This window comes from Triticum aestivum, chromosome 3B (genome assembly GCF_018294505.1).
Source record: "Triticum aestivum cultivar Chinese Spring chromosome 3B, IWGSC CS RefSeq v2.1, whole genome shotgun sequence".
Lineage (NCBI taxonomy): Eukaryota > Viridiplantae > Streptophyta > Magnoliopsida > Poales > Poaceae > Triticum > Triticum aestivum.
The window spans coordinates 19,549,756-19,574,840 of NC_057801.1; the positions used below are offsets into that span (position 1 = coordinate 19,549,756).

General features: G+C 46.7%; 1 protein-coding gene and 1 long non-coding RNA gene across 2 annotated transcripts; one reads left to right on the forward strand and one right to left on the reverse strand.

Annotated features, from left to right (window-relative positions):
- Positions 1–2,208: 2,208 nt before the first annotated feature.
- Positions 2,209–3,409, reverse strand: LOC123064412 (uncharacterized). Its single transcript, XR_006430695.1, has 6 exons — positions 3,366–3,409; positions 3,161–3,301; positions 2,931–3,061; positions 2,581–2,679; positions 2,344–2,497; positions 2,209–2,257 (listed from the first exon to the last, which is right to left on the reverse strand). It is a non-coding gene; the product is annotated as an uncharacterized lncRNA (long non-coding RNA).
- A 16,080-nt stretch (positions 3,410–19,489) lies between these two features.
- LOC123064413 (E3 ubiquitin-protein ligase SINA-like 5) lies at positions 19,490–20,562 on the forward strand. Its single transcript, XM_044487903.1, has 2 exons — positions 19,490–19,595; positions 19,667–20,562. Exons 1-2 carry the CDS (start codon positions 19,490–19,492, stop codon positions 20,401–20,403), a joined length of 843 nt encoding a protein of 280 aa, XP_044343838.1. The 3' UTR covers positions 20,404–20,562.
- Positions 20,563–25,085: the final 4,523 nt, after the last annotated feature.

The following is a 25,085-nucleotide window of genomic DNA, read 5'->3' on the forward strand; positions in this document are numbered from 1 at the left end:
AGCAAGGCTAACGATATTTTTTGTTTCAGTTTTTGCGGAAAAATGCGAGAAAAATAATTGCCAATCGAATCGCATTTGAAAGATTTTCAAAACTTAGAGAAGAGACGTGACAAATAACACAAAGGCTCATCTCGTCACTGCTAATTATTTTGTTTGGCTATCTCCCCATGCATTTTTGTAGTTTGCTGGATGGGTTGCAATCTCTACTCTCTACTTATATATCTACTCTCTACTTATATATATCATATTATATATTATATATTATATATTATATATCTATATCTATATCTATATATATATCTATATATCTATATATCTATTCTATATTATTATACTACCTAAAAGAAACGGAGTGTTCCGTTTCCCCTCTTACGTTGTCCGCTCTTTGTCACACCTCCCCTTACGATATCCCCAACCCTCCACCGATTTTCTTTCCGGTTTTTTATTTACAACAATTTTCGTCCAAAAAACCCCAAATCTTTTGGTAACACAATCAATTCACCTTGTGGTAATCAATCCCTTCTTTGGTAACACATCACGCAATAAATTCGTGTATGGTAATCAACCGCGGGCCAGATCAGCATATCCCATTCCTTGCTCGTTCTTGTTTCCTCGCCGCCGCTATCGATCTGTTTTTCTCCCCACGATCGATCGTGCTCGCCGTTAGTCGCCATTGTTAGTCTCTCTCTCTCCCTCCCTCCCTCCCTCCCTCCCTCTCTCTTCCTCCTTCCCTCCCTCCCTCCCTCTCTCTCTCTCTCTCTCTCTCTCTCTCATATTTTCCATCCATGCGCGCGTTGCGATCTCACCACGTACACAGGCCGGTCCTGTTGTCGAGGCGGACAAAGAGCAACGTCTCGAGGGGTTGACGGTTGAGCGTAAAGGGCGTGCGGAGGAAGGCCTCAAGGAAGTAGCCGGTGTTGGCGCTGGAGCAGATCGTCGTAGCTCTTCCGCGGGTCGTGGAGGTTGCCAACTGCATCAAGTACTAGATTGGGATCGCGCCCTGGCGCGAGGGTGCCGGTCAGAACGATGTGATCAAGAAGTAATGTTCATGTTAGTACGAATCCTCGTTTAGCATATGTATTAAACAAAATAAAAGAAAGATGAAACATAACTTGTAATAGAAGCAAGACATCATCTAAGTTCAACATCGTCATGAGATTTTAAGGTAGCATAGAGTTCAAATTCAGTGCGATCATGAGATTTTAAGGTAGCATAGAGTTCAAATTCAGTGCGATCATGAGACCACGTAAGGTAACCACTTGACACTAAGTTCAGTACTAAGCGCAAGCTTGAGAGAATAGAAGCAAGACATCATCTAAGTTCAACATCGTCATGAGATTTTAAGGTAGCATAGAGTTCAAATTCAGTGCGATCATGAGACCACATAAGGTAACCACTTGACACTTAAGTTGAGTACTAAGCGCAAGCATGAGAGAGCAAGTACTAATCTAACACAAAGTTTGCAGCTTATCCAATTAGTGCTCAGGTCCAAACCAAAAAGCAGGATACCGTTTACTACCATACAAAGATACATAGTCCAGATGATATTGAGCAAAAAAAATCACAATATATTACATGGGAAAGAAACATGTCATTCTTGTACATAAGCGAACCCCTAACAAAGCAATGTCCTAGACTACTTAGGTATCATCTTCACACCTCCATGAGACTCCAGGTTGTAGCCTTAAAGATAAGTGTAGACAAACCCTGTCAAACAAAGTAATGTTTCTCTATTTCAGATTGGGAGAATCATGATAGAGAGGCATGAGACCACAAACAGTAGCATTGGTAAATCGGTAGCTGGATCCATCCAAAGCACCAAAACACAACCTCTCTACCGCAGTCTTCTACTAAACATCATCAACATGGATCATGCCAAATGCTAAATGTAAAACAAAGCAATCAATGCCTTCCAAACATAACAACATGATATTCTTTACCCAAGATCAAAAGCAAGAAAGTTGGTTCTTGGGATTTATATCGTAATGGAACCAAAAATCCTAATAATATTAGTACTTACTGAGCATTTCACAACACCTAGATCAGTTAAGAAAATTCTATCTTCCCGGACCACCACAAAGAGGAAGGGACGAACCTGGGAACCTGTAGGTACAACACACTCTAAACACGGAGGCATCTATGCCAATCCGAAGGAGTACCCACCGCATGCCCAAACCCCGCCACCGGACAACAGGCATAGCAGTGTTTCCCAGCAGATGCAGCAGCGAGGAACCTGGTGCTAAACCCCAACCACAACCTGCGTAGCACAAGAGGATCAACATACATGAGCCATGGCCCGACACTCAGCGAGCAGAAAAGGTGAACAGCGGAGAGGGCGCTCACCGCTGCCTTGTTGGCAACGTCACTGATGCCTCCCCTACTCCCGAAGGCGTCAGCGGCAGCGACGGGGCTGAGGATGAGGGAGAAGGCCTAGTCGCTGGAGGGGCGATTGGTGGTTCATATCACATCTCGCCTCTCTGCTTCCTTCTCATCCTGCCTGCCCTCACCGGAACCACACACCAAATCAGCACCATGAAGGAGAGCCACATGGAAAGGCACAAAAAGGAGGCGGCGGCTCACCTCGGCTTTGGGGCTTTCTAAACCATATTGTCACATTTATTTACTCCCTAATTGCCCCTCACCTCCTCCGTGGTGCTCGCTAGAGGGAGCAAATATGCACTGCAAATTTTCAAGTTACAGTGGCCATTAGAAAGAGCCAAACATATGTGGTTGAATAATACAAGACAACAAAGAACATTGCCATTATGACTGAACCGACGTACTATTGCTACTCCTCGCCATGGTACGCACAAGGCAGTCAGCCCTGGCATCCCCGCAAATATAAGGAAAAGAAACAGTAACAACATTGTCCCCATTTATAAGCTGCTTCCTCTAATCCCTATCTATGAACTGCTTCTGTTGACAATAACCTGAAAGAACACAACGCCTCTGCCGCGCCGGTCCTGGGTCAAACTGACGGCACGCACTCGATGGCCCGGGGATTCCTTACAGCCTCTGCTACCCTAGACGGGTCAACTTCAAGCACAAATTCATCATGCACCTACAAAACGTAAAATCATAACTTTAACCTGTCTATATTTAGAAAATACATAGGCGCAGAAATCCAAAAAAAATAAGTGATGACCATGTCGTAAAATACCTGCAAAAGAAGGTGACAACGCCCTCTGATTTGTTAAAAGTTCTGCGTTAGCCCATCCATAGAATCAAGTGTGTTACTCCCATTGGTAATTACAGAATGACTGTTAAGCATAGCCACCTTGATAACATCAGCAGCAGAACCCTGCATATAATAATATGTCAATACACTGAAGCTAGCAACTAAAGAAAGGGAAATGTTTGCTAACCTGGCAAATAGAATTAACTGCTCGTTTCCGTGCTTAAGCTTTCTCTCTACTATTTCTAGCGGTAATTTTTGAAAGGAAACGTCTCTCCATCCCATCAAGGTCTCAACACATCTGTAAGTATTACAATTCTTAAGTTGCCTTCATAAGCTTTGATGCGCAGGTCACAAAACAATTATAAAAGCACTTGCACCAGAACTGAAAATTGGCAAGCATGGCAAAGCTGACATATAATTTAAATCGAACACTCTCATATCTATTAAATTAGCGATTCTGATAACATAACAGAGATATACTATCAAATCTAAGAGTGTACTACATTTGAAAGCCCGATTTCATGATAAGAGAAGTGAAAAAAATGAAAGAAAGATAGGTAAAGAAAATTGACTATACCTTCCCCTGAACGCATCCATCTCCCTAAAATTTGACCCAAGGAGTTGGTTCAACAAGGTACTCTTTCCTGCTCAAAATAAAAAGTGTGATTAATATGATGCCAACTTAAATTCTGAAGTGCATCCTATCAATTTGTGATAAAGGGCAGGAAGTCCACAACTCACACATATCATCCAAGAATAAATGCTTATGTTCAATATTAGACTATCAGTCAAATGATGAAAATACGCATTTTACTGTTAATATCAGAGAAACTAACAAATAACCCCAAGAGAAAGGATATACAGTGCTTTTATAATTAATTGTTCATCAGTGGACTTTGATTCTCATATGTCACTCATGTCAGCAAGTGAAGGGCTAAAAAATAGATATGCACCAACACAATACTTTTACAAAGCAACAATATTTTTCTCATGTATGCATGCCAATGCTTAAGTACTAATTTTGTATACCATGGATACATCTGTATGATACAGGGCACTTTATAAGTCCCGGTTCATCTGTGTGAAATATCATCTGGATACAGTCTTAACTAAACCTTGTGTGGCCCATACATTTTTCGGTATCGGTCTCGCTAGAAATAGGATTTCATCTCTCCTTTTTCTCATGCATTCACAAAAGCAGAATATATGCAGTCAAGGAGTTGATAGGCAGTTATTGAGTACAACATTTTTTACTAACCTTAGTCCGGGCATATATCGGGTTCCCGGTTGCAGGCAGTCAGCTTGTACGATTTACCCGCCCTGAACTGGAGCTGCAGTAGATCAAAATGCAAAGCATGTATAAAATCAAGAAAACATCAAGAGGAATCGTACAAGCTGTCCACAAATAACACACACGCACCTCCTTGATGGCATGGTCTAGCTGGATGACGGCCACCATCCTCCTGAAAGCGTCGGCCAGGCTGGCCTTCCCGTCGTTGATCACGGCCCCGCCGTCGACAGCTTGAGGTCCATGGCGACATAGAGCGTCCTGGCCCCGCGGCCGACGAACACAGGCATTGTCCATAGGTCGACGCGGCCATCGGCTTGTCGGGCAGCGCAGCAACCGACCATCATGAGCACCTGCGCCGGCGACCTCATCTCCGCTGCCTGACTTGACGCAGTAGTAACTTTCTTTTTGATGCAGTAGTCGTGGTCGCTGCAACAGGCGCCGTAGATGTCTCAACCTCCTCTTTTGTCTATGGCCGGCACTCCTCCTTCCGAGCCCCAAGGAACGGCGACGGTGTAAGCCTCTGAATTTAAAAAGAACTGTGTACAGATCAAAACATATGACCTGATGCAACTAATTCTGCAGAACATCTGAAAATTGAACACATTTTTTAAGCGGCCAAGATTATTCCACTTGATTTGAGGTTGCATCAATATTCTCCATGAAAGTGGAAATTGCATTTCTCAAAGCAACTTGAGGGACTTTCAGATCATATATAACATATCCAGAGAGTCTCTCCCGACTCTGCATCCTCAAGGTTCAAATGTAATTTTGATACCACAAAACTTGTTCTCATTCTGAAACAGAGCATTCATTGTTTACTTTATAAGTTTCATTGCATTTCAAATGATGAAAGTTTTAGTTCCCAACAGTATAGTAATTTAGAGTAGGTGCACCCACACCCCGTGAAATTTAAACATGATCAGTTTAGGAAATGTATAGCTGTTATCATGTTCCAAACTCGTACAATTCATCTATAGGTGAAGCCTTGAACATGTTGGTAACCAACAAAAAACTACTATGATAACCAAAACCAATCAGATCAACCTAATTTTGTGAGAATGGACAAAGAGTATAGGGATTGAAAAGAACACCTGATTAAGTCATTTTTACAGTAAGAATACAACAATGGTTAACCAGACATAGCATACCTTCCAGACATTTGTGCCAACAGGAATAACCTGACTCTTATCAAGAGAGAACAGAGCAATGCAGGTTGCAACTTTTGGACCAACGCCTGACAGGGCACAAAGACCCTCGATTACCACCAAAAGTTCCCTGTCACGCGATAAGGCAAGCCATTTTGCGCCTCCACCAGGCTTGGCAGTGAATTCTTTAGCAGTGCCAACAACATACTTTGCCCTGCTCATTCGAAGGCACACAAAACATTTGCTCAAATCAGTTTAGTACAAAATATCTAGGAATGATGCATGAACAACAGATACTCTTAACTGAGATATGATTCAGACAATCTATCTAAAAAAGGCATAGCACATTATTTAAATGCAGATCACATAGAAAAACATGAACCAATGGTGACACGTGTGCATATCATGTATTGCAGGCTAGCACATAGTAGAAGAATAAATTTCATTTCACATATGCAACAACAGTAAAAACAATTCAAGTTGGTCACCTGACGATACATCCGGCTCGCACATATTATCCAGTTGCAACACACACAATTCTTTCCTCAAGGTTTAATTACTTCTATGTTCTAGCTGAAATTCCTGGTACAAAATAATTAGGACAAGACAATTAATTTCATGTTAGTGGAAAGGAACATAACATATAAACATCTCATGAAAGAGACATGCCAGTTCTAGCTGGTGTTCTTTCTCGTACATGGAAAGAAAGATTGCATCTTCATACGTAAACTACAGCTGCTTGATTACAACCATACTCAACCATGTATCCAATCATCTCTTGTTTACTCTCATGTAATTAATTAAAAGAAACTCACTTCTTTAGGTATGATGTGAGACGAAGACATAAATGCTCTAAATAAGTACACCTCTAAAATGAAATTAAGAGAAATCCCACCTCAAAGTTTATGGGTGATTGGACAGCTGAGAATCCTAAAGTAAAATTATTTGGGCCTATAAAATCATAATTTCATCCAAAGCAGAAGAATATTTGGGTTGTCCATGCCTAACATTTGCAGATATACAATGGAAGTGAAAGGTACGTGAGCACTTTGCCGTGAATAGAGGATGGCCTTGACCAGGTTTCATTATGGTCAAACATATTGCACATGTCTTCTAAAAAAAGACATAAAAAGGATTAAGATACAAACATTAAACAATGCTGAAAAGGAAAATGGGGATGCATTTTTCGTGGTATATAGTAGTATCAACTATCAAGTGATGGTGCAAAGTGAAGTATGGAATACCAACGAAATAAGCATCTAAATGCCACAATAATAAATGCATAGACCAAGAAGATGAAGATATCCACGACTTTTTGATTTTTCAATTGTCCGCATCATTTTTTAGTTCTATAGATAGTTTTGCTGTGATGAATAAGCCATGGGTTGCTTAAAACCTAAAGAGATATTAGTATTGTCAATATTCCCTCTACAAACCTTTGCCAAATGCTGCAGTTTGACAGTTTCTACATACCAAAATATCAAAGGGTTGATGACTAACCATTACACCTCACCCTTATATGACCAGAAGATCAAAGGGATGACCTTCCAGATACATTTCAAAACCCAATACTAATCATATCCCTAAGTCTTCTTAACACCACCGCACACCACTGATTTTATAAAATAACAAGGGATAACACAATTTAATAATTGCAGATGGGCTTCATCAGAGTACTAATCCTTAGGCACCCTAGAGTGACACGGTGGTGGGCTCCTGAGAATTGCCTAGGCAATGGGGGTCAGAGAACAGTAATAAAACAACTGTTCTAAAAAGGATAATGACCACATGGTAAAATACCTGCAAAAGAAGATGACAGCGCCCAGCCACTTTGACAATACTAGCAGCAGAACCCTGCATATAATAACCCTGCATATAATAACGTGTTAATACACTGAAGCTAGCAATTAAAGCAAGACATAACAACAGAAGCAGCAGCAGCACATCCCTTGCTATGAATGGAGGAATAGTAACATCAAGCAGTGTAGGGAGTAGCAGAAACACACCTTGCTTCTCCAGGATGTCATGGACACAGGAGTAGCAGCCTAAAAAGTTTGGGGACACCATCATCTTGTCCAGATCTGCAACGACGGCAACCTGCAAGCCAAGACGATGGGATGAGGAGTAGTCAGAGAGAGAGATGAGGAGGAAGGGGGGGGGAGGGGATGAAATCACCGGACATAGCCGCCGGTGTTGGAGCCAACAACCGAAACCCTAACCCTGGTAGCAGCCGGCTCCTCGGCGCATGTGGCCGTCGCGTCGAGCCATTCCAGCACGGTCTTGCAGCGCCGTACACCGCTCCCCGCAGTCGCCGCTGTCGTGCTCCTCGTCCTCCCTCCGCTGCTGCTCGTCGCTCGTCGGCGCGCCGCCTTGGCCTGCTGCTGCTGCTCCCCGCTGCCGCCGTCGTGCTCCTCGTCCTCCCTCCTCTGTTGCTCGTCGTCGTTGGGGTGGGTGGGGGGGCTCTGTTGCGGTGGATCTGGCTGCCGACGGCGCGGTTCGAGGCGGTGGGTGCGGCGGCGGCGGCGGAGGGGAGGGGAGAGCAGGCGCGCGGGAGGGGAGAGGAGGCGTGCGGGAGGGGAGAGGAGAGCAGGCGCGTGGGAGGGGAGAGCAGGCGGCGGCGAGGCGAGAGGTGTTGGGCGCGGGGCGGAGGCGGAGGCGCGAGTGCGGGAGAAGGCGGCTAGGTCATCCACAGGAGCGGACCCCTTTTATACCCCCTGTATGCGGAATGACCAAAATGCCCTCGGCGGGGCAGCAAAATTACAGGCGGTGGCACGCTGGAGAGGGCGCTGCATCTCATTTTTTATCCGACGGTCGAGGGCGTTCGGGAGGGGGATCGGACGGCCGGAAACGCATCAAGGAGCCGATCCGACGGCTGAAAAGCTCTAATCGCTGAGGAGCCTCCTGCATCCCTCCCTCTCATATTTCTGGATGTCAATGTATACTAGGCTACCATTACGAAGAATTCAGCCGGATCCTGCTGGGTTTGGTGACTGCTTCCTTTGGATTGTCAGTTATCTTTGTTCCTTTTTTGTGGCTGCTGCCTTCGCATGGACGAACTAGCAACTCTTGGATCAAAATCGTTAATGGCCGGTGCCTTCAGCCTGGAGGTCACCCGTGGCCGGCAGTCTGAGGTCGCGACACGGCGAGAGCTTCACCATCGATGTACGATCTTACGCGAACACAGTGTGAGAAATTATGCAGCTCCTGCATGCAGTAAAAATCTTCTCCCTGACTCCTCCCGATCTCCCTCCGCTCCTAACACTGGGACTCTACAGAACGTGTTGTCATTGCGGCACGATCAACAGAAATTTTTACTATGCTTTGTATTTTCTACAGCTGGGAACGTGGCATATAGACTCCTGGTAGAAGTAAACCACAACTAGCTCATGAGTTACTGTGAAGAATCTCACGGTGTTTCCCTGCAATTGTCTGGAACTCCTCTGGGGTGGGAATCAGCAGGCAAAAATGATTCACCTCGGGCAACAAGATAAGTTTTTTGTGTTTTTTAATTGAGAAACACATGTATGTATAATTCAGACGTATTTGAGAGAGAAATTTAACTCTTTCATAGCATGGTTAATTCCATACTTAGACATTTCTTCAGAAAATCTCGTTCTATTTATTGCAATCATCTGACGAAGCTAAACATGATCTCTACGTAACTATGTTTATGAAATATGAACAGAGGGATAACCTTTGCATCATCGGCAGCGAGTCCGGAAGTGGAGAAACTTGTTCGGTACGACGGTTTTGTGATCGGAGGGAACTTTTCAGTATATATACATGTAAATCTGTAAGAAATGTTTAATTCAGAATTTCTGAAGTACTGTAAGATTAGTATGCATTTATTTGGTATAAAATAATTTTAACAATCTTTGTTAAGTTTATTTAGTATAATTATTTTCATTGTTTCATCGCATAATATTATGAAATATGCGTTGAAGAATAATTTTGGATAAAGTATACTACAAAGAATACGGCAATTAAATGAATCTGAAGGCAACGTCACAACATTGTATTTGAATATCATAAGTGTCGGTGGAGTAGATCTTACTTAATAAGTGATAAAGGTCCTTGCCATCGATTCTCACAATGTTGAATACCTTTATGCTAAAACAGGAATGACGGTTTAATTATTCTTAATTGATTAAAAGGAAATGTATAATGAAAAATAAATGGCTGAAAAGCTATGCTAGAACTCGGTTTGTCATGTAACTGTGATTGATCGATTTCCATGACATTATTTCCCTCTATTGTGGTGGCAAATATAATGCACCAATAATCCCGTGGTAATACGGGGACATGAGTTGGTTGGATTCCCAATGATATATAGATCCTCCATAGAAATTTTTAAAAGGATGGCCAAGGATGGGTTGGGATCGTTAGAAAATAGACATGTTTGGTTACAAAGCACTTGAATGGTTTCACTCAAAAAAAATGCTCTGAAGATGCTGAACCATTCCACCCCAAGAAATCAGTCCAATCATATGGCCACCCATTGCATGCATGATCATGTGAGCATGACTGGTGGTCCATCCCAAATAATTAGCTCATCTCTTATATACAGGCAAACACATGAATTGAATGGTTTCTTCCCAAAAAAACCGGGCGGTCCAAAACCATTCATATGGCACCTTCAACCAAATGCATCCTAAGTGTGGGTTCGACTGGGGGTGGAGGGAGGGATTGTGAGCCGGATGCATCATGACTTGAGGTGGCGAGCTTCAATTGGAGAGGCGGAGAAATGAAGATAGTGGTGAATAAGAATAAAAAGAAGAAGACATGATTGGTCTTGGATGCCCGTGCGTTGCACGGAAGATCAAGATGCATTTGTATCAGTAGTTTATCTTGTGAGAGCAAAGGATAAATGAGGAAAGGCCTTATTTGCAAATATAGAGAGGGGTGTGGGTATCTTTTTATAAAATTGTCATAGTTTCCTTCCTATCCGTCAGATATAAATCGGACAGCCTATATTGCAGGATGACAGGCACACCATCATCACCAACTATGTTTTTTACAAGAGTAGAGACAACAAGCACGCCCCATTGCAACGCACGTGCAATTACCTAGTACTACCTAAAAGAAACGTAAGGTTTCCTCTCCCCTCTTACGTTGACCTCTTTCGTCCGACTCTCCCTCCCCACATCACTCCTCCCACCCCAGGTAGTCATTCCAACCTGGTTTTCTTTTCTCCGGTTTTTTCCTCAAACCAATTTTTGTCCGTCAAGAAAGGAAATTGGTATCCCGGCCCGCTCCTCAAGCCATCGTCTACTGCCCCAGTCGTATCCACGTAAGGATTTCCATGCCTCCAGAGAGGCGGCGGCGGTCGCTAACACTTTCGCCAAGGCATCGGCCACGGCGCTTCCCGGTGGCAGGCCTGAGGGGATCTGGGCCAGGCGCGTGCCGCGGCGGAAGCAGCTACCCTTGGCGACGGCAGCGCGGATGTCTGAGTTCTCCACCCCTCTTATGCCATCGGACCAGCAGCAACACCGGATCCGGCCACTCGAGGTGGACGGGGTTTGTCAGCTCGTACTACCACCACCTTCTCTACGCAGGGACACTCAATCTGGTTGCTCCCGCCCTCTACATGGCGAAAATTAGCTTTTCGTGCATGGCCGTTAGATAGGCAGAGATCATCATATGAGAAAGTTTCATGCATACAGCGAGCGTGGTGCACGCACACATACATGTCATCTTGACTACAAGTGCAATTAGCCTGTCCATCGGCCTCGTGCATGTGACTGCACATGCCATGTGGTCCTTGATCATTAACTGAGTGATCAAATTACTATGGTTAACTTCAGGAGAAAAGAATTATTGTGATTTCTTCATTCAGGAATCTGGAGCAAATTATTATGCACTAGCACTAATATGGTTACCTTGGATCGGCTTATTGCCTGCATGTGCTTTTTCAAGTTTGTTTGTGTGTTTTCTCTTCTGGTTGTTCCTTTTCTAAATGCGAGTCGGCCTTCAAACTTGCCAAAAACGGCATGGACATAGATTTAAGGGTTAACATTCACTTAAATCTCGATGAATTGATATCTGTTTACATTCGGAACTAAGACAAATAGGAATCATTTTGTTCATGATACTTGGTTACATGAGCTTTTTCTCTTCTGTGTAGGCCAAAATTGTACAAAGTTATCTCCTGAAGTTATATCGAAGGTGACTTCTGTGAGGTAACCATCTAATAGATTTTAATATTTGTTACATGCTCTTGTGTTGAAAGGATTTTCGCTTGGTCAATCTCTTACCTTTTAGTATTTCAAGAATGAATGTATAAATGTTGCAGTAGCAGGGGATGAAACTGTTAACAATAGGGACAATGGTGTTTAAAAAAATAGGCACTATTACCCGCTCCCATACATTTGGAGTTTTGGACTAATGTACAGTGTCCATTTTGGGTTTGAAAAATGAAAAATGGTAAAAAGTGAAGCTCAGTTGCAGCAACATGTTTAGACTGCAATGAAGAGGGGTCATTGTTGATCAGCCTGCAAGGTCAATAAACAATGTTAGTTGATAATGTTGCTTAATATGGATGAGAATCATAAAAGATATATTTTTCCACAATTGATAATGAACATCTAGAATGCTTAGACCCCGGTGCAACGCACGGGCAATTGCCTAGTGTAGTCTTAAATCCGCTGCCCGGGCCTCGTGGTGTGAAAATTGTCTGGGAGTTTGAAGAAACTACATACATTAGATACAGTTCAATCGTACAAGTTTCACCGGATGTAAATTAATGGCACAACATAAATTAGGTAGTATTCATAAATTTTCTTTTGTGTTTTTGGTTACATTTCAAATTAATTTGAGTTTTATGGAATAGTAATTACATCTTGCATATATTTTCTCAAAATAATTCGGAGTTTTCAAAACCCTGTAGGAGGTTCAAACATCGGGCGCACCAGAAGGACCGGTGCACCAAATACATCCTCGGGGGTACCTCCTGTTCCATTCAAAGAACGAAACCATAACGATTCACAAAGGGTCCCAACAAAGCACTGGTCGCATCAAGCGCAAAAATAAAATCGGAAACAAAGAAATGGGCTACGATTGAGCAAGTGATCAGATAATGCAACCCAACATATTAGAGACTCATACTAGATGTGGGCTACTATCATTCATTTTGGAAAAGATATGTGCGAGCCGGGTTTCTTTTGAGAAAACCCAGCAGGTGCATGCTCAACCGCCAGGTTTCATAGTGTCCATCAAGATCATGTAATCTGAATGTGCCAGGTTACCAGCAACCTGCGAGACAACCAACATGCCACGTTTCAAAGCCATTGGCGGGGTTAAGTATTAACCCCAGTTGCATTGAGTGGCAATCCGGATTACGGTGCCTTTGCAATGCGGCTGGTCGAGTCCCAGCCCCTCGTGTGACATGGCAAGAATCGCTAGCGATCTGTAGTATAACACTAAGTCACCGAATCGCAGACCAACTCTCGCTTATCATGACCGTCAGTTTTCGGCTTTCTCTATTGAGGTATTTTATCGGACGAGCCAGAAATATAATCGCAGTAGTTCTCCATTTACTACCTTAGCCGAACTAGCGGAACGTAAGGTGGTAAGCACAGGAGCCGAGCAACCCAACTATAGACCAAAGACATGAATCGGAGTGCATGCATATAAAGCAATATCCAGGATGCCGAAGAGTTCCCTATAGGTGTTCGGACTTTTAAAATGTGCCGGGCCAAAGACAGCCCCTGGTGCGAAGGGCGGTCTAAAGCACTACGTCGGTCAGAAGTGAGGAGGGGGGGGATACAAATGATGATATAACACACGTACCAAACGAAAAGTGGTGATCATGTGCTTCCTTAATATATTTATGAATACATCGAGACATGTTTAGACAAATAGTTCCATCAATATGGAGGCCATATGTTGCATGCCAAAAAAATTACATAAGGGAAAGGTTTACACAGGGCCCTAAAGTAATGGTTTGAGGATCCCAAGGGTGCCCTGCCGCACGTCTGCGTCATTTCTCCTTAGTAGTTAGTCCTTCGAGAGGAGATGTAAGATGGTTGTCTGTAAAGAAGAGGGCCGAAGAGCGAGCCCTCATGCAACCGTACAACTTTTAGGTTTTCGAAAGAACCTGCAGTGAAAGGGAAAAAAGAAAAAGATATGTGAGGTCCGAATAGGGTCAAGCCGTATTATGGACCTTTCCTGCAGTGTGCCTCCGGTGTTGCCCAAGGTATTTTAAGTGCATAGTTATGTACGCGCGGTACATATACCGCGGCCTTATAGGGCAGTCGACGGAGGTAGAATTGCTATGCAAAGGTCCGGGTCCACTGAGCTATCTGTATGAGGTGCGGACCGGACTTTTTTTTAACAATGTCATTGGTCTTGATGGCCGATGAATTGTTCGGCTTGATGAGGCCGCCATATACCTAGGCTGCTAGGGCCGCGGTATTACTCGATTAATCACGGTGATTGCATTAGGATATTGGATCTGCACAATTTAGCAACTGAACAAACGATCAAGGAAATTGGCTCTGCCGTACATCCTTGCTACTTCACGCTCTTCTTGCAAATTTTGGCGATCAATTCTGGATTAGATCAGAGGTGACATCGGCGGTATCGTGAGCTCGTTAATTCTCCGGCCAACTAGCCAAGGTTAGCACAACTAACAACTGTTTGCTCATCTCGATCAGTTCCCACCTTATACCTATCAATTTGTACATCAAATTTCAATTCTTTTAATTATGTGACTTGTGATGTCATTTTTATGATTTATATTTATCAAGAAAGAAGGGTCGCCAAACCCCAGAAATATTATTTCAGCTTAATTCTCGAGGGCATGTTTTTTTAAGTAAAACGAGAGACGACTTGCTTGAGCATTGCATGAAAACTTGCTTCGAAAGGAATTCACAACTGAATTCTCTTCTAATGAAACTGTTAATATATTTTATGTTATTGAATATCATCGAGATTAAATAACTAATTCAAATGTAACTACCGCATGTTTATACTCTATAGCAATGAAGCGGTATTTCTTTTCTCAACTTCACTTGGCCTCCCTATGTCCAAATCCTAGCTCCGCCCCTGACTAATACTCCCCTAAATTGGAAGGGAAGGAGTCAAACAGAGCGGTGCTTTGCAGCAGCAGGATGTGTGACTACAAAACCAGCAAACACATACACGGACACGTACCGCCGCGGCATAAAAAACAACAGTGCTTTGCACCAGCTGCAGGAGCACAGACACGTAGTACAGTACAAAACCAGCTCAGCAAGTGAACTATTCCACCACGTTACAGTCTGGTGAGCATGTCATTAAATCTGCTGCAAAGCCTGCAAAAATATTCTCGTGACTGTTGCCTGACGATTAACCCTGATCGTCCACAGCCAAAGATAAAACAAATATTCGTGGTTGGGCATGAGCTAGAGCCAGCACTTTGGTCTTGGATGTCTGACTTATTTGCTCTCATTGTTAAATCTGGTATTGGTAGGAATACGTGATTAATATGGTAAGTTGTGTAAAGAATTAATTCTAGAGAAAATAGAAATTCACTCTTTTTTAATTCACTCTTGAATGTACCATAAACGTCAAGGAAAATATTCCCTCCGTTCACAAACGTAATGGCTCCTTTGATTCAAAGAAATTCTATAGATTGTTTGAAATCTTTGGAAATTTTTCCAACTTGGTTGATTCAATCCCATACAAGGTTTCTTATGAAATCTTTTGTACTACGTTTCATAGAAAATCTAACATCCACTCCAACCATTTTTTACAATTACTTTGTTATTTCGTGGCATCAAACACCCCTTACTGCTTCAGTAGATTCAAGTGGGCATGCCCACTCCAACCTTTTTTTACAATTACTTTGTTATTTCGTGGCATCAAACACCCCTTACTGCTTCCGTAGGATTCAAGTGGGCATGCCCACTCCAACCTTTTTTTACAATTACTTTGTTATTTCGTGGCATCAAACACCCCTTACTGCTTCCGTAGGATTCAAGTGGGCATGCCACTCCAACCTTATAATTTTTCTATTCTCGCGTTTTCAGAATCCTATGAATCAAGATGTTCTAACACTTTTCTGCACCAGATGTATATAGACACGTTCTAGTGTGTTTGTTCACTCATTTAAGTTTGTATGTATTCCACTTTAAAATATCCAAAACATCTTATATTTGAGAACCGAGGAAATATCATTTAGGCTCCAAAACTTATATTTGAGAATCGAGGGAATATCATTTAAGTTCGTATGTGTTTAACCTCGCAAAAGGAAACTAAGTTATGTTCAATAAATTTAACAAGTGCATTTCACAAAAGAAAAATCAACCAATCAAAGGTTGTGAAGGGCATATATTATAATGGTCAAGTAAAGATATAACATTGCATATATTGTGAATGAAAACTAGTTTCAAATTCTTGTTGTCATTTCATAATAATTTAAAATTTTGTTAGGGCGTCTTTGTCTTGCCAAATTTCACACATACATGAATACTAACCAAAAAAACGCGAACAAAAAGAATACATAACAAAGAATGTAGGAATTGAGTGCCACGGCATTAGTAAATTGTTTGATAAAAACACAATATTTTGTCCTGAAATAACATAGTATTAAATTTGTGAATTGGGCTCAATAAGATTATTATTTTTAAATAGCTTGATTGTACAAATCAAACAAGCTCCATGAACAAAATTGAAAGAAGATAAAATATACTCTTTTTCAGACAAAATCTCTACAAAATCGTGTATCCGCAGAAAGAACATCATCTTTTTCAGACAAGCAGGTAGACCCTTAAAGTAGCAGTAGTAGATAAGACAAGACGTTGGAACTTGGAGCTTGGGACGTCAAGTTGAACTGGAGTAGTAAAGAACACCCATGTAGCCAGAGGGCCTAGGTAGCAGCTCAAAGCAAAGGCGCAATCCCCATCTTCTCCCAGTCTCAGGCGCAATCCCCATCTTCTCCCAGTCTCAGGCGCCCTCCGTAGGTAGCTTGTTCAGCACAGGAGAGATTTTACGGTGCAATTTACTAGTCCTACCAACGAGTAGTATTGAGCTATATCAGCCGTCCATCGTGTGGGTATTCTGGGCAATTCACCATCGGGTTTTTATTTCATTTTTATAAGGGCAATTTAGTTCAGGAGTGTGTGATAGTCTCTGCTCCGTAGGGACACAGAGTTGGTTGCCGCACCCCTCGGCGGCCGTCAACCGAACGCCCTCGCCGGCAGTCTGCGGCTGCGCCTCCGCGTTCGTCCGTTCCCGGCCCTGCTGATGGTCTACCGATCGTCCAAGGCACGAGCCGTCTCTCTCTGCATCTCCTGCATGCTCACCTTGTCGGTCATCCAAGCAACAGAATCTGCCGTCATCCTCGATCTCCATGTGCATCTCCCGCATGCCTAACTTGTTTCTGTTAGCATGGACGGTTGATATACCCATCTGCTGGAGTAAATGGAAGATTGCGTTGAAGATAATGATTGAGAAGAAGTTCTTTTGTCCTGGGACTCGGGAGAAGCAAGATGATTAGATGACCAAATGGTGAATTTGGTCGTGTGCATTGTAATCTGATTTATTTGGTTCCTGGTCCAGAGCTTACATTTATGTAGTAGTCAATAAATGTCTTGATCCACTTTGTTATTTTCTCCATTTTATTCTCAACGCCCCTCTGCTTTTAGAGCAACTCCAATGAGGCGATCCATTTTGTCCGCCGCCGTCTGTTTGGTTCGGCGCGGACACAAAAGGCGCGCCGACCAAAACGGACGCGCGTCCGTTTTCCATCCACGGGCGACCCATTTCCGGCCCATTTTTGAGCCGGAATTGCGTCGGAAGGGCAGTATAAGGCCATGTCAGGGCTTGCACTGTCATACTAGAGGTTGTGGCGTCTCAAGATCTCTGGATCTGGCACTCTTTCTTTGACATGGGTGGATTATACAGTGACATCAACGTGCTTCAACGCTCGTCGGTGTTTGCTAGGCTTGCCAAAGGCAACATCCCACCGGTGAACTTCACTGTCGACGGCCACAATGGCCCAAAGTATAACAGCCGGTGGACGGTCGGACTTCACCGGTGAACTTTCCACATGAAGTCATCGCACTGTATGAGCGGCATCGGCAAGCCACAAAGACGCTGTGCGAGCGCCGAACCTGGTGGACGGTCGGACGAACCCATGCCCGCAAATCTTCGGCGGCGGCGGGCGGATGAACCCGTACCTGCATGCTGTGATGCGTCCTTCCCTGTGCTGCGGGAGAGGCTCCCAGACCACTCCATCATTTTGGGGCAACGGCCGGCGGCCGGAAGAAGCCAAATCCGGCGGTCCGCCGACGCGGGGGGAGGGAGGGGAGACCTCGTGCGCGTGGCGGCCTTTCGGCGTGCTCCTGCCGGAATCTTGGGCGGCCGACGGCGGCAGCGCGAGGGGGAGAGGAGAGGTGGTTGGTTGGGGAAAGCGCGGGATAAAATGTCCCCTCCACCAATCGCTTCCACTTATATGCAAGGCACCGCAGCCGCGAGGGGGAAACCCGCGTTTTCTCGGGTCGAGGGAGGGATTTTGCCGTGCCCCCTAAATTTTTTTGCGGGCCGGGACGGGATGCGGGGTCTGACCGGGCAGGTTTTTTTGCCCCATCCCGTATTTTGACGGTTATTTTGCGGGTCGGGGCAGGATGCGGGGTCTGCTAGAGTTGCTTTTACATACACCTCACATACTGATATGCACGAGGAACATGATGGCAGTCAATGTTCATTTGTTCATCGTGCAAAATCCAGCGACTAGAGAAGGGGAAATTAAACGTTCATTACTAGGGAGTTTAAAGGAAACTTCAAATTTGATCACATTATAGCTTCTCACATATACTGATCTACATAATGGGGATGAATATTTTTGTAATGAAAATGATTAGCCTGGACAGAAGTGCTGCAACATGCATGCGATCCATTTTGTTGGCTTCTCGTGAGAAGCTAACGTGGGTACGACCATACGAGGAGATTGTTTTGCGAGACGCTCAGAGGAGGCGGAGGAGGGGCCTCCCAGCCGCTCGATTCGGCACGCATGGGGTGGAGGCAATGGCTGTCGGGCTGCTGCGTCGGAGCTACGGGACGGCAGAGAGATGAGGCGATGGTTGTCAGCGGCCGCTAACCCTAGCGCCGCATGCTACTTGGGAGCAAGAGAAATTGAAGGGAATGGATCGGCCCTTCACCTGCCGCTCGTCCGATTCGTTTCTTTTCCCGAAAATGCTCCTTGCCCTGCGGGATTTGTTTGGTTTCACTACCGGTTTTGCCCTTTGATCAATAAATACTACTCACCATAGCTCCTAGTATTGTTGAATTTGGGCCCTTGGATCGGATCGATGGATGGCTCATATTCATTTGTCCCTACCGTAAAAGACCTCCAGCACAGGGAAGGCAGGAATCTGACCCTATGGCGGAGCAGGGGAAAAAGTCGGGGGAGCAGGACAAGAAGAGGCAGCGGCTCTCTGAGAAGGCCGATGGCAGCGGAGCCAAGAAGTCCAGCGTCGTGGCGGTGACCACGGTGTCACCGGCGGAGCTCGCGGTGTCGAGTCCGGTGGCCCCGAGGAGGGCTGCGCTGTCGTCGCCCAGTCCCGTTGCAAAGGCGAAGCCGGTCACCACGGTGGGCAAACCAGTCCTCTCGCCGTCATGCCACCGGCGCTGCCGATGCCGAGTCCGGTGGCCACGAAGACGCGGACGCTGGCCGAGCTCAATCCCGTCCCCATCACGAAGTCAGCCGCCACGGCGGCGGTGACCATTCCGGTAGCTGCCACGCCACCGGCGCCCAGTCCAGCGGCAACGAGGGTGCTCGCGGCACAGAGTCCGGTGGCCACGAAGACGCCGACACCCAGTCCAGTGGCCACTGCGAAGCCGGTTGCCGTGGTGAAGCCGTATGAACAAGGCGCGGAACACAATGGTGCGTTAATGGTGGCCGTCGCAGCGGAAGAGGAGGAGCCGGCCAATTTAGACTTGCCGAAGAAATTATTTCACTGCGCCGCATGTCGTGCCCCCCTCAAGCCTCCGGTGTTCAAGGTACTTCTCCTACATTTGAACTAGCTTCTCAACAGACCGTGAAAAATGAAGGATGAACTTGCGGATTGCAATGCGAGAGGGAGCATTTCGTATGCCGCGCCTGCAGTGGCGACGACGACGATGGTGACGGAGACGGCGGAGCGACCAAGCACTGCGGTCCATGCGGGCATGGCGTCTCCTACACCCACTCCGAGTTCATGGACGGCGTGGTCAGCGCCTACAAGGTGCCATGCCCGTACAAGAAGCACGGCTGCCCGAGCTCCATCGTTTACCACGCGGCGGCGGACCACAAGGCCAAGTGCGCGCACGCGCCCTGCTACTGCTTCGAGTGCACGCCCCCGTTCGAGGGCTCGCCGGCGGACCTCCTGCGCCACCTCACGGCGCCGTCCGGGAAACACTCCTGGCTCACGGACAAGATCAAGTACGAGTCGAGCCACCCGCTCGTCGTGCAGGTGCCGTCGGGGGATTACCGCTGCCTGCTGGTCGCGGAGGACGGATGTGTGTTCCTCCTGGCCGTAGACGCCGGCAAGGGCGCGGCCGGCGGACGCCCCGTCAACGTCGTGTGCGTCAGAGGCAACGCCGACACGAGGCCACTGTACACGGGTGTGCTCTGGGTGGATGGTCCTCCGGCCGCCGCGGGCCATCTTAGGGGCAGCGTCCAGGTGAAAGGGGACGTGGCGAGCTGCTCCGTCCCGGGCGAGGTGGACATGGAACAGGGCTGGCTCCATGCGCATGTCAACCCCAACATGCTGCACGGAGAGTCCGGCGAGGTTCATCCGCGCCTCCGTGTCACCAAGTTCCCGTGAATGAATTAGTCAGGCTTCTCTGACTTGATCTCTCCGTGTCACCAAATTCCCATGAATGAATTAGTCAGGCTCGGAGTTTGATCTCATCGTACTTACTCTAGCTACTGCGTCATTTTGCTCTGTTTTGGCTGTACATGAACCCCAGTGTATGAACTAATGCAAGGAAAAACTCAGTATGAACTTGTTAATGTTGGAATGTGTTTGGCCCTTGCTCACCAGTGTTTTGGCAATTGTGGCTGCTTGTGTTGGCTTCTGAAGTCTAGCTTAGGTAAGCAGCAGCAATGCTACACATACAGGCCTGTAAACAAGTTTACGTCTGCCGCCGCGTGGTAAACGATGTGATCAGGGTACGTGTAGCATTTTTGGGTAATCAGTGTTCAGAACGCATAAATTACGTCTCCAAAAATTATAAGATCATTTTTGGTAAGTTTATCACGTACAATTTGTCAAGATATGACAAGAATTATGTAAAGAGTGGGATCATGTTTGTATGAACGTGAACCAAGAAACCTTGCACAAACACCAATATGGAAATACTTCCTCAAGAAGGCCTGTAATTTTTTGTATGAAGTCAAATGATGCATAGTTTGACCTGCATAGTTTAACCAAGTTTGTAATCTTAAATAGAATATAATACGAAGAGATGTTTGATTTGGCATCATAAATCTTGATATTTTTATATAAATTTGGTCAAACTTTGCACCTTTGACGGCACGTATTTTATGTAGCAATTTTTTTCAGATACGGAGAGAGTAGAGATTAACTCGTATACTCCTTTCGTCTCAAAATAAGTGTCTTAACTTTATACTAACTTTAGTGTAAAATTGTAGTAAGTTCGACACACTTATTTTAGGACGGAGGAAATATACCATTGGATAACTTAGTGACATTTACTCAATTTGTTGTTTGATGTATTATTGGTTGATGAAATAAATAGTTCCACTCAAAAGATGGTGATAATAGGCGAGCTATTGAATATGCTCTTGTTAGGGTATGTTCAAAGCAGACCCTTAAAATGGACGTATATTTTGGACACGTTAGTGTTCGGACCGCTTTTGTCATCGAACGAAATCTTCTAAATGTCTGTGGCCTAGTCCGTATGGCGGTTTTTCAGTGTATTGGAAGCTACGTGGTAGTCCGGACATCTGCATGTCCAATTAAAAGAAACCGCGTGCCCCCTTCTTTCCCCCTAGTTGCACACCACATATGTATGTCCAACCAAAAGCAACCATGTGACCTTCTCTTTGAGGAGAAGTCCAGCCATGGCATGAACCACCCCGTTTTGCTCTCGGGCGAGGGCACGCGTCCTTCTCCTTGGTCGCATCTCGAGGATGTAGGCATGGATGACTTCCTCGTCCAAGACGGCCTGCGACTCCGCCTTGGCCGTGAGGCGGGCCCCGGCCGCCCGCGCTCACTTCCTCGCACGATAGACACGTCGCTCCACATAACCGGATGACCCGTGATGCGTGCTAACATTTACCTCCAACTCGGAGCCCGCCGCCACTGAAGAGGTTGTGTCTCCACATCATAGTTAGGGCGCCAGATAGACCTCACCGCCTCCGGCGAGGCAGAGGGCACGTGCCTCGAGCCTCCAGCCCCGACGGATCCGAGCGCCATTTGCGCGACGCAATGGAATCCCGCCGACGCAATGGATTCCTGCTGGATTGACTCCTTCCGCGGTCAGACGCACGACAACTGGGGACGGTCAAGAGCCAAGCGGATGGTCACCCTGTCTTCGCCCCCCATGTGACGATGTCCCAATCGAAAAGTCCAGAGATCTGGGAGTGGGATCCGCTGCCGTCTTGCCAAAAATGGTCGGAGATCGCAGAAACGGAGCTTTAGGGCGGAGTTGAGTGGTTAGAATTTGGTATGGGATACCGATGAGGACGAATATATGTGGGTCGGGATGGACCAGAGTGTGCCGGATCCGACGTAATGGACGCGATCAGACGTGTCCATGCCTCCCATATCCACCTAGATATGAGTTGGATATGAGATGTGTCGATTAGCATAGGATCGGTATGAGGGGTGTGGCTGGGTCGAGATTTTACACCGATCACTTATCGAGCCATCCGCCCAAAGGAGGCATTTCAGGAGTTCGGCTGTGAACGCTCTTAGAGCATCTACAGACGTGGTTACCAAATCGGGCCCCTCAAATGCCCACGGACGTACCTGGGCGTATCCTCGGGCACTGATCGGGCACTCCTCAAATCACGTCGTCGACATCCATGTATGTCATATTTGGTACCATATATACTTACTAAAGCATGCACTGTGAGTAAAACGACGTAGATCATCAAATGGATCTACAATCGGATATAGAAATGCATATTCCGGTCACCAAAAATCACCAAAGGACCTCCAAAAGATAGGCAAAGTTCAAAAATTCACATAAACGACGCACAAGTTTGAACCAGATTACTAAAAACTTGAAACTAAACATGAAAACAACAAAGGTTCACCACTTCCTCGCCGACCCTTTGCCTTTCCAGTCGCCGGCGCTGCGGTAGGCGCCCGGGTCGGCGTTCGCGGTAGGAAGCGGGTCGTTGGAGTCGGAGTCGGAGTCGGAAGAAGATGAGATGACGATGCACTCCTTCAAATGTCGGACAACCTGGTCTTGCTTGGGCTTCCGCCGCCTCATGCCCTGACTGCTCATTGGCCAGCCAGAGCGCCTTCGTGTTCTTCCTCCGGAGCCGACGAGCGTCTGTTTTTGCCATCATAAATGACCGGCGGTAGACCCACATGAGGAGCCGCTCCTCCTCGTTGGGCACCATCGGCAACTCGAGACGACGGCGAACGGATTGCTCGATCGCCTCCCTCACCCTTGCTCGTTGCCCCTCGCGGTGGGCGGCGCACGCCTCCTTTTCTGGTGTGCGCGTCCACAGCACTGACGAAGCGAGCGCTAGCACCCATTGCTTCCCTTGTGGAGCCGAGCCGAGGGCGGGCCAGGAGGGGCCAATTGCAGTTTCGGCGTCGTGCCAGCGGGCGAGCGAAGATGGACCGGTTCTGAAACCACCCCCCGTGTCATCCCTGACTGCTCCATCGCAATGTGGAGGGCCAGCTCATCCTCGTCAGCGACGGAACCGTCGGAGCGGTTGCCGAAGTTAGGCGTGGTCGCCAGAGGTGAGATTTGGATCAAATCGAAAAGGGGAGAGGGGAGGGGGGAGACAAGACGGAGGCAGCACAGCGAAATCAGTGTAGGATTTTCGGGCTGGGATTTTTGTTGAAACGGACTGGGCCGGCAGTTTGCCAGGCTGATGTGATGCACCCGGACCGTTCCATATCCTTCCTATGTTCGGGTTGGATATGTGGGGCACCGTGCAGTTCGGATGTTTGAGGCTGGTTCGAGACATCCGAATGAATCAATTTTTCATCGACTAGTGAGAGAACTCCAACGCAGTGAATCAACCGGACACAAATTTTGTCCGCATTTTGTCCGTTTGGATCACCCGTCCGTCTAGCGGACAAGACGCGGATAGGGCCTGCCCGTGGGTGAACCAAACGCACAAGACAAAAAACGGACAAGCAAGGTTGCCGGCGTGGAGATGCAGCTTTCCTCCCGCGCCGCCGCGGTCCTCCACGGCCGAGGCCCGTGCCGCAGCTCGCCACGCCCGCCCGAGCACGCCGCCCCGCTCCCTCCCCGAGCTCGCCGCGCACGCCCCCCCGCTCGTCGCGCCCGCCCCGAGCTCGCCGTCCCGCTCCATCCCTGAGCTCGCCACGCCCGGCCCAAGCTCGCCGCGCCTCGAGCCGCGCTCGGACCTGCACAGCCAGCCGCACACCCCGGCGCAGCTGCTGCCTCCTCCAGACACCGCCGGCCGTCAGCCCCGCCGTAGCCGGTGCCTCCTCCAGACATGGTCTGCACCGCCAGCCGCCCGCCCCGCCGTAGCCTCTGCCTCTTCCCTCGGCGCAGGCGCAGCCGCAGCCTGCGCCAGTGGCCTCGTTGCATGGTTGTGGAGGCAGTGCGAGTTCGCTGAAAAGTGAGACCAGACCGGACACGAGAGGACAAGAGCGGTGACAGGAGCGTCCGCTTTTGTCTATCACGGACCCATTCATGGCTCAAATTTTTGCTCAGTTTGGGTTGGGACGGACAACAAACAAACAACAGGCGGACGTTTTGTCCATTTGAATCGTCTCATTGGACCAACTTTCTGTCCGGAGGACCCAAACGGATAAAATGGATAGCTGGGTTGTAGTTGCTTTGACTGATCAACCCGACCTAAGGTCAGTTTGAATCGCCCGGGCTGTATATTCTTTTACTGGGGACACAAATCCACAAATACAGGACATCCATCTGGCAGCCGTGAGCGAGCTGAAAGAGAGCGGCTGGGGGTGACCTACACCGCTACACGGACGCGCGGCCTCCGACGAGGTCGACATGCATGCATGCACGCAAGTTGAGACGACTCCGTGCGACCATGCGCGTGTCGGACCGGCGTCCTCGTGTCAGACCATGAGCGTGGCAAGAGCCTATCGAGGCTAAATTTCGTGTTTTGACCCTTTTCTAAAACTTGATCGAGATCTGACCCTAGTTTCAAAAATATTCAGGATTTGTCTCTTTTTCGTACCGTCATAGTCATTGACGGTAGGGTTACACAACCTACCATCAAAGTCAGTGGCGGTAGGACTTAACTGCTCCGTCACGACCGTTTGACGTGAAAAATACCCTACAGCCAGAGTTTTGG